The sequence below is a fragment of the Scleropages formosus genome, chromosome 2 (genome assembly GCF_900964775.1).
Source record: "Scleropages formosus chromosome 2, fSclFor1.1, whole genome shotgun sequence".
In the NCBI taxonomy this organism is placed as follows: domain Eukaryota; kingdom Metazoa; phylum Chordata; class Actinopteri; order Osteoglossiformes; family Osteoglossidae; genus Scleropages; species Scleropages formosus.
In genome coordinates, this window is record NC_041807.1 from 31,319,287 (window position 1) to 31,329,866 (window position 10,580).

General features: G+C 42.4%; 1 protein-coding gene across 1 annotated transcript; it reads right to left on the bottom strand.

Moving 5' to 3' along the window:
• Window positions 1–5,206: 5,206 nt before the first annotated feature.
• Window positions 5,207–9,809, bottom strand: LOC108925600 (TRPM8 channel-associated factor homolog). The gene is made up of 7 exons (XM_018737657.2): window positions 9,190–9,809; window positions 8,081–9,066; window positions 7,878–7,972; window positions 7,326–7,539; window positions 6,895–7,134; window positions 5,989–6,326; window positions 5,207–5,453 (listed from the first exon to the last, which is right to left on the bottom strand). The coding sequence occupies exons 1-7, from the start codon at window positions 9,798–9,800 to the stop codon at window positions 5,211–5,213; spliced, it is 2,727 nt and encodes a 908-aa protein (XP_018593173.2). The 5' UTR covers window positions 9,801–9,809; the 3' UTR covers window positions 5,207–5,210.
• Between the last annotated feature and the right edge of the window lie 771 nt (window positions 9,810–10,580).

Below are 10,580 nucleotides of genomic sequence, written 5' to 3' on the forward strand. Positions count from 1 at the left end.
CAGTGTTGCAAACCTACGCAATCTAACTAACTCCACTGCTGCAGGTAAATAATTCATTGCATCAGGAAGTTGGCCAAAAAATACCCACCCTAAGGTTATTGATATAACATACTTCTCTACTGCATTGTAAGGGATTCCAGGTCTTGGCATGAGATAACAGAGCAGAAAGAGTGTAGGTGGGTGGTATTGCCAACACAGAATAGGACAGGGTAAGCACCATTAAGTACGGGCTATGACATGGTGAACAGTTGCTTGGTTTTGATAGTATGGGGGGCTAGGAAAGTGGTTGCCTTCTTCGCACATGTCTTTGGGTTAAGGGAGGAAATCCATACAAACACAAGGAGAAGTTGCAAACTCAAGACAGAGCAGGGACCCAACCCCAGATCCAAAACAACAGCCCAGTAGTTGTGAGGTACCCTTGCTACCCACTGCACCACTGTACTGCTTTTGGGACATATCACATCTAAACTTTTACCTGGTCCAGAGTAAAATATAAAAGGTTTAGAAAGTATAGCATTTTGTTTTATATGTATCATAACTATACACAGTGGCTATTATTACGGGAAATAAAAATGGAAGTGACCCTTATACATGGAGCTGTGAAGGGTGCAGTATTAAAAATGGGATGATACAAATTTAATTTCTGTACCTACAAGGAGATCCTTACCTTTTACATTACTTATAATTGCTGTGTTTTGACAAGGGAAAGCAAAAACACCATCGTAAGTGTTCCCACTAAGCAATGGTGCAAATTCCATTAGATTTTAAAATGTATGATGTGATGATAGCAGTATATTGTTGACAATTAGTGTTGTCATCAGGTACCTTGGAGTGTGAGGGGCTTTTGTGCTTTTATGAGTCAGTGCACATTATCTGTGAATGGGATTAATTGAAAACTGGAGAACCTACATGGATGATGTTGCAAAAATAGGCTGACATTATCAATCATGACCCCGCAGTATTAGATGAAGTTGTTGAGGATAAGATCTGGAGTCCGAACATGAACAAAAATTGGTGATTCAAAGGTACTGAGGCAGTGTGTGGTTTTGCCCTGGATAAGAAGAAATGGAAACGCAAATAATGCTACCAACACAAACAGCTGAAGGCCGAGCCCAGAGCCGTCCACTAGCATGGATGCCAATAAGGTTAAAGCTGTGGTGTAAAGTTTAGGTACCGTAACTGGGCAGACTGGAAGTGTTTAGGAATTTGTTCAAGGGAATGACAGGATCTGCAGCAGAATCATTTATCCAAAGATAAATATTAGACTATTATTTAGGACAGAGTGGAGTCCAAACAGTAAATAATGTTGTAAACTTGTTTACTTTCTACAAAATAAAAGTGGGGGGCATTTAACGGAATTAATAATTGCATCATTTCTATTAGAATTAATAGCTGTGGTAGAGATGGACAACTGTGGTGAGTAAACGGCTGTGTCCTATGCATCTTGGAAATGAAATGATAGAATTAACACAAGGAAGTTATGCTGTTTAGATTAGAACAAATAGCTTGTTTACCTCCAGAAAAATCAAATCAAATGTGTAAGGTGGTGGATTACTAGTGTAAGCAGCTGTGTTTACTCTCCATAAATAAAAGCAGATAACCATACCCAGCAGTGAAGTTACAATGAGTAGCAGCGTCCTTTTTATCCCTTGTAAATAAAATCAGTGCCTATGTCAAGCTTTGGATTAGTGAAATGAACAGTTTCTGTCAATATATTCATAAAGCCATGTGGAGCAGTGAAGATAAAAAGGATAGTTGTATCAGTAGGAAGGAACCAATCAGAGTGGACAAAGCAGAACTTGGTTATGATGTCCTGTTGCAAATAGGATCGTAGTCAAAGAAACCCAATAAGCACACAAGTTCTGCCCCAGCATGTGCAGGGCTTTTGGACGAGGAGATGTTACGGAGGCATAAAATGAATGAATGGCCAGAAATGCAGTGACAGTGACAGAACAGCAAAGCCTTCTACAGCGGTGGGGAAACCGGTTGCACAACACTGTAGAACATCTGAGTGCAGGGCAAAGAAAGTAAAGGTAAGTGTTGTAGGAACTGGAGGACATGAGGAAATAAACAGGCCTCTGAGGGTCGAGCAGCACAACATCAAGGCTAAGCAGGTCAGGGTTGTAGGCAAAATGCCACACCAGGAGTGGCGGAGCATTGACTGTAGGCAAGACAGGAGAAGATGGCATCAGATAAACTTTCTCTGGGGCAAAATGATCCGCAATTGCAGAATGTGACCCAGAACCCACAGGTTGCAGGCTATCCCAGGGATCAGAGGAAGAGACAGAAGAAATCTAGCTTCTGGTTGATCTGGGGAAAGAAACGCTCTGTTCCCAAAGTATCCTCAGCAAGCTGGTAACAGTAAATTCCATGAAGATGAAAACTTCAGCAGAATGATGGAAGACTAGGGGTGTCACAGCTCACAGATGAAAGCAAAGGTGGCTTTGTCCGTGTGACAGGCAGCAATTCGTGCAGAATGCTGGAGAGGCTGGCAGACTGGTCAGCAGGAAGGTCCAGGCCAAGATGGCAGTGGAGGGGCTCTGGAGGTAACACAGGAGGGGTGGTAGAGGAGAAATCGGCAGCAGATGGAGAGCGTGAGGTTCAGAATGGAATGCAGCACTGAGGAAGTGGAATCAACGACATGAGCAGCATAAACAGGAGAGCCGAGGTTCACTTCCAAAAGCTCCTACATGGACACTGCTTCCCCTATCCTGACCAGCAGAGCTCCAGTTTCTCACACTAACGCAGTTCTCTCTACCCAACCCCACACTTCCAACTTCTTGCTTCTCTACAAATAATTAAGATGAACTAGATTAACCTCAGCACCAGATGCACCTAACTGCGTTCACTCCCCAAGGACAAAGATGATGTCCAGCTGTGTGGCTGAAAAATCCAAAGACCAAAAGGCACCTGCTGATGTAAAAACTCTGAATGAATGCACACACACACACAGTCTAAAAGTGCTGGTCCCGATGGCTTGTATGTATGGTTATGTACTTGAATTTGCAGATATTCGGCTTTAGGATGCTCTGAGGAGGTATGAATCGCAGTTTATCTGAATGTTCTGCTACCTGTACTACTTTAACAAAATTAACAGCCCACTGTTCAGAAAACTGCTTGTATCTTATAATGTAGAACCATTTTTCAGTTGAAATGTAATAATTCATTATTGATAACTCTCTCTCCATTAGATAGAGCGCAGCAGTTCAGCACCTATCCCAGAAATATGGGGCAGAAGGCTAGGTGGGACACCAACGGCACTCACACACGTTTGTCCATTGTGGCCAACTAAGAGCCATTGACACACCTGAAACCCCAGGAGAACAAACTGCACACAGGCTGAACAGGGACTGAACATATGCAGCATCACACCGCCTTTGAACCGTGAGCCACGTGCACTACACACTGCACCACCGTGCTATTCAAATGTAGAGAATTAAAAATGTTTCGGGTAAATACAAAAATAAGGAGAGTATTTTACAATGACGGCTCAGTGCGTGCTAAACGACTTCAGTCAGGCATTGGGAGCTCTTCATTACCTACAGGAGAGAAGACAGTCAATGGGCCATTGTGCCCTGAAAACAGCGCAATGAAGAAAACTGCAGAGAGGTCCCAGAAATTTACTTTATTCATTGTCCTAAATGCCATGCATTCTCAATGACCTAACATGACACCCACAACGTGGTGACTTCACCAGTAAATAGGACATTGGTGTTATACAGCAGTCTGTGTGGGGGATGCGAGTCTGATTTTTTACACAATGCATACAAAAACACGAGACGAAGTGAATATAATTCTGAGAGCTCAAGGAAGCAGTAGGACATTTCGAGAGCCAGTGTATGAGGAACACAATGATGGACTGTGTCCCCTTACAATAGAGAACCATTGAAATAGGAGTGTGTCACAGGAACTGACTCAAAGTCCTCTTCTGTTACGCCTGCATTATGTTCACTGCTTTCTGGAAAGAACTTCAAGATCTAGGCCACCTGCCAAAGCCTCACTCCATCTTGCCTCTGAACCCAAATGTCACTTCCTCTCAGTCAAATATCAGACTTTTTTTTTTTTTTTTTAAATTTTAAGACCATTTACCATGACTGCTTAATTTTTACTTTTTCTGCCTAACTTAACACCAGTTTCAACACATCTTTATATCAGAGACACTGGAAAAGACTCTTTCGTATGAAACTATTTTTGCTAAAACTCTACATGTTCATGTGAGACAGTAACAGCAGAAAATGTAAAAACAGAGAAATTCCAGCAAGATCTTTTCTTCTGATTTTAAAACTGTCCCTGAAGGTCTGACGGCTTTATATTAGGCCAGTGCGCCACCTACTGGAAAGAGAGGGTAATAACACATCAAATATTGGCATTAAATGTGAAGGTAATTAACACGTGTTTACTACCTTGTAACACACATCTAAGGAAGAATGAAATATTTACTGCATTACTTTTTAAAGCACAAACTGTTTAAAAGCTTCTGAAAGTATGAAATTTCTTTAGAGAATAATATGTGAATATTTTGCAGATCCACAGAAAAAAACTCCACAGGGAATGGTTCCAAAGGTTTGACCACCACAACAAATACTACGCTAGAAAAAAAACAAAAAAAAAAAAAAAAACAGAAAGTACAGAAATCACCAGCCTTCTTCCATACGTGAAGTGCTGTATATGATGAATTTAATTCCAAGGATGACTTTTTTCAGCCCTTCCTCCCAGCTTCACTATGCGACCCCCAAACAGACGTTTTAGGACATGATTGTGAGACTACAGGAGCACACTTCCACAGAATGTTTTTTTTTCTATCACTGCTACCCACAAGCTCATCAAGCACATAACTGGATTTTATAAGAGTAAGTATGAGGTGTAACGGAAAGCAAAACTCAAACATCAGGTTTAGCTTCCCTGAAGTGTTTTGGAAACATTGAGTGTATCCTTGATTTGAAACAGACAGCACATTAATTCCTAATACTTCAGGAAGATTTCACAGATGTATTTTGTTGTCAAGCCAACACAAAACACCTAAATTTCACCATTTAAATAACAGTACATTTTAGTGATGTAGAGATATACTGTATGACATATATACAGTATGAACTGTATGTAGGAAATACACTATGAAATTTCATAACCCAAAGATAACAATGGCTAAATAGAGCATTTTCATTCGGCATCTATTGCAGTATGTGATGTGCTGAAGTTCTAGCACATTATCAGATGTACTTCATCATGGGGTTCTTGTCCCAGGTTGGAAGAGATGAGAGCTTCATGGCCAGTTTGTCCTCAATGGGCCAGCCCCAGGTCTTAAAGAATGGTATGAGGTTCATCTTCACCTCCTGAGAGAACTTCTCTGCCCAGAGATTCATCTTCTCTTCTTTTGTCATCACACGGTGGGGAATTGATTTATATTCAGTGAACAGCTGGATGAAGGGTTTCCATCCAAAGCCTTCTTGAAGCTGATGAAGAAAAACACAAGAATGCATCTCTCTGTGTCTGAGCCTGGCATCCTAAATGACACCCTGCATTTCATTTGCCTCTTTGACATCCATACGACTTATGTGTAAAAAAAAAAAAAAAAAAAAAAACCACTAGCATAAAAACCACAATGAATTACAAACTCAGTGTAAAACTAATTTATGCCATTTAATTAACCATTTGTCTAATGAACACTTGCTGTGCTGAAGAGCATATCCTGGACACACAGTCAAAGGAATCTTATATCTTATTAACTTGAAGCAACATAAAAACTGTCTGCTGAAAATGAATAAAATCAAAATTAAGTAGCTTCCATAAGCTCCTGTTGAAAGAGTTGTGTTCAGCTCTATAAATGCAAGACAGAATCCTGTTGCTTCTGCACATCAGGCAGCATAGAGGAATGATAAAGTGGAGTACAGAAAATAGAGTGAGTAGGAATGTGTTCATATTTTCAAAAGTTCATAACTCTGTTTAACAAACATTTTATGAGAATACCATTTCTGTTAATATGTCTACCTGTAAGTAGGTTTCCAGACATGTCCAGACAGACCAGTTTTCAAGTTTTGCTCCGCCATTAATGTAGGCTTTGATTCTTTCTTCTCTCATTTCTGGCTTTAGATCTCCATGTGCTTTCTCCCGTGGGATGTGTAGCACCGTATCATGGATGTAGACAGACCACAGATTGCATGTGGCCTCCCCGGTGTGTGGGGGGAACTCCCACATCTCCTTCTGCTGGTTGTGCCCCAGCTCATGGATGGGACCCCAGATACCTTCTGATTTCATGTAGTCAACTTGGATAAGTTCCTTCACACTTTCCAAGTGAGCCATAATAGGGTAACCTGAATGCAACCATCCTGATGGAGACAACATCATCCAAGACATCACTATCAACAGCCACTGTCTCAGACATAATTTATGTGGAGCTGGCCAAAACAGTGACACAACCACTCACACTGGGTTGCAAGCATAGAGACGAGCAAACAAATCAGCATTTCTAACTTGAAATTGGGTGACACAGTGAATAGTACTGCTATGTCACAGCAGCTGGGCGGTGCGAGAGGACATGGGTTCCATCCCCGCTCAGTCTGTGTGAAGTTTGCATGTTCTTCCCATGCCTGCATGGCTTTCCACCAGGTGCTCTGGTTTCCTCCCACAGTCTAAAGACATGTGGTTCAGGTTCATCCATAGTGTGTGAGTGATAGAGAGAGTGTGTTCAACTGATGCAGGAATGAGTGAACCATTGTAAGTAGTGTATATAGTAGTGTAAGCCACCTTTGTGAATAAGGTATGGGCTGATAACTCTGCATACAGTTTGTTGGAAGTCGCTATGGAGAAAGGCATCTGATAAATGAATAAATGTAATGAAATTTAAAAAGTGATTCAGTGACAGCATTGTTTTTTGAAAAGGTAAATCATGCTTGCCTGCAGATATCTGGATGTCCGTGACAATGCGCTCCGGCCGTAGGAAGGGGGATGGGCAGCCAGCCAACTTGGCCACAGCCTTCATGATGTGGTTCCAGAGAGTCAGTAATGGTGTTGGGTCATCCAGGTGTCGCACATCTTTTGAGGGCACTGTCACAATGATGCTGTCAGCCTCCAGCTCTGCCCAGGGACCAGGGTGATGCCGCCCAGTAGATTGCCACTCTGAAACACTGGTCACACCTGCAGAGAACAGCTCAACATCTAGACAGCCAAACTAATAAATTCAGCTTCCATTTATTTCCTCATTTCAAATTTGTACATTAAAATTCATGTTACTCTTTTACATTATTTCAGTTTATAAAGATGCCTACCAACTCCGGTAACACCTTAAGTACACGTGTTTATGTCTCAGGAAGACCAATATTTTTTACCCAGTTTGAAGTAGGGGGCTCTGGCTGCCTCCTCGACAACAATGTCCATGACGCCAAGCTTGCAACCTGCAGGTACAATGATGTACAGGAGACCCCCCCAAAGGTTGGACACTTCCACCCTCTCGGCATTGATAGGAAAACACCGAGTGACCACTGGAGCCCTCTTCAGCTCATCAAGTTCACTCAGATTGTCGGTGTGACAGCCAATTTGCACCTGTGAGGGACAAAACAACAGGCAAAGTCACTCAGTTATCTCCAAGAGCTCCCGAACCCAGTATGTAATAGTAACAAACACTAAACACTAAGCCAACACAACTCTTCCACTCTGGTAATCCTAGGACAGATTCACTGACTCGCTTTATAGTTGCTTGTACACCTACTGCATTTCAATGTAAAACAAGAACATACTACACATACGGGGGAAAATTCCAAGCTTTTTAAGGGTTTCTACAGTATATATACAGTATATATGTTAGAGCAGGTCACAGCAAGGCTGCTAGTTGCACACACTACAGTCTTTATTTTATTGTGTACATTAAAATTATAACTGACTTTGAGGTTTTTCCCTGTAGCATCTGAAGGCACACAGACAGTCACTTGTTTTCCTGGACACACATAGAGGCCAGTGCTTCTCCATGCTTCAGCATCTAGGAAAAAAACATTTTACCAATGAAAACTTCCTGCCTGGTGATGTTGTAGAAAAATGCTGCATTGTTCCCCTTGAAACAGTATTTTCTGTTTTGTAGATAATTTACCTTTATTGGTTGCATCAACAGAAACATGTGCGAAAGGGATGGTCTGCAGCGGCTCTGATAGAACTGAAATCACACGAGCCATTTCTCTTGGTTTTAGCTTGTACAGGACATCAGCAAACTGCAACAAAACCTTTCCTTCTTCACTTTTCACAGGACACTTTGGACTCACTTGAAGAACACCAGATTTGTTGACAGCATTAATTAACTGCTGGATGACTGAGGAGTAGGAAGAGCTGTGATGGGCCCACATTTCTAGAAAAATGGCAAAGTTTCTTGCCAACGCACTTATTGGAATCCTGATCTGCGCCAGCGGCTTGTGCATCTTCATTTTGTTTATAAACTCAGAGACCTCTTTGCGGAAATGGGGATAACCGAAAGCCTTTTCAACACCAGGAGCCTTGTACAGTTTTTGTTCCACAGTAGAGGTCAGAATGCCAATGCCAAACCGATTAAGGATTCTATTTCCAGGGTAACAGGTCAGTGGGTTTTGGCCAGGATTGCTGTAGGACCACCACCAAGCATGTCCAGCCATGAGCAGTCCTCCACCCTCAGCCACAAAGCAGTGGATTTCTTCTGCCTGATCATCATTGTAAGAGGAACAGCAGTAAACACTTGCTCCAGCTCCCAGAGCAGAGACCCTGCAGGCAACATTACAGCTGGAAAGCATGTTGTGGAAAGAGATATTTTCTATATCTGGCTTTACAAAAACTTCACCCTTCTGCCCAGCACCCAACCAGTCCAGAGCGTTAAGGATGAACCTCTGCAGTGCAGGTTCAGTAAGATAACCCTCATGAGGGATCACCACCACCCTGCCACCACCATAATGAGCTGCAGCCAGAAACACCTGTCCTGACTCATCCTGGGCAATAGGAAATGCCAGGGGACCATGGACCAACAGAGCTGATGGTACACTGGAGCTGCGAAGATCAAACTGCGTCATGCCATCCAGAAGAACCTTCAGATCTTCTCTAATATTCTTGGTATTTCTATTTCAAATTTAAGTACAAAAAAAAAATATTCTTAGGGTCACGTGCATACAATTTATAAACACAAATCACAATCAAAAATAAAAATGCATATTTAATATACGTGCATGTAAATATACTAACCGGACAAAGATGGATGGCAGTGGTGCTTTTTGGAGAACTGAAAAGGATCCTTTTTCCGCATACATTGAGGTGAAAAAAATCCCAGCGACTCCAGTGATTTTGTTACCAGGAAAGGACTGCAGAACATCTTCTTTGTGACTGTAGGACCAGTGCCATGCCTGACCTCCAATAAGAAGACCACCACCCCCCTTTACAAACTCAACAAGCTTTGCTGTCTGATGGTCACTGTAGGCATCACAGCAGAAGACACCCACAGAACCATCATATTCGGCCAAAGACTTGATCTTGAATCCTGTTTTACACAGATGCTCAGCAAGATGAGGCAGCTTGCACACACCAATGCAGTCATCTTGTTTGGGCTTCAGCCACTTGATGGCATTTTGAAGGAACTGGCCAAAATGTGGGTCTTCCATGTAAGTTTCATGTGCCATCACCACAATGCGACCCTTGCCATAGCGGGAAGCAGCAATGAGAACCTGACCTGAAGGACTCACAGCCACAGGTACAGTCATGTCACTGGCCAAGAACAACTGACACGGCACAGCAGTTCCTTTAAAATGGAATTTTTCAACCCCTTGGACAAGAGATGAGTAGATGAGCTGAGTATTCATGATTTCTAGTTCTGGCACCTGTTGGAAAGAGCAAATCAATGCTTAATTCATGTACTTTGTATCAAAAAATAAAGTATAGATTTTAATAAGGTGTGCCTAAATATCTCTCTCTCACACACACACACACACATTTTCTGAACCGCTTGTCCCTTTCGTGGTTGCAGGAAGCCAGAGCCTAACCTGACAACACAGGGCGTAAGGCTGGAGGGGGAGGGGGCACACCCAGTCCGTCGCAAGGCACCCCAAGCGGGACTCGAACCCCAGACCCACCGGAGAGCAGGACCTGGTCCAACCCACTGCGCCACCACACCCTCTATGACTAAATATCTTTAATGATAAATCGACTCACTTCTCCCTTGATTTCATCAGTACATGATAAATGTGTGTAGCCCACCCACTCAATTCTGATGTTTTTTTAACATTACTACTAGCACGGGAGGTGAATCGGTGGTGTCTACAACACAACTTTGGGATGCGTGTACTCTTACTTCCAATTGCAGGGTATGACACTCGCTAGGGTGAGGAGAGGCCCAGATAGCATCGTGCAGCTATACTGTTATACTGTGACTGAGTAGAAATCTCCCATGCGTCACACTTGGCAACCTCAGCCCCTTTTCCTTTCCCCCCCAAAAAAAGAACCATGATTCCCACACACACAGGGACTGTGACTGTCACACCATTCAGGTGAAATAATATAAACCCAACGAACATTATTTAATATAAAACTGCCTAATCCACACAAATAAACATTACAGTATTCACACCAACAAAGAAATTAGA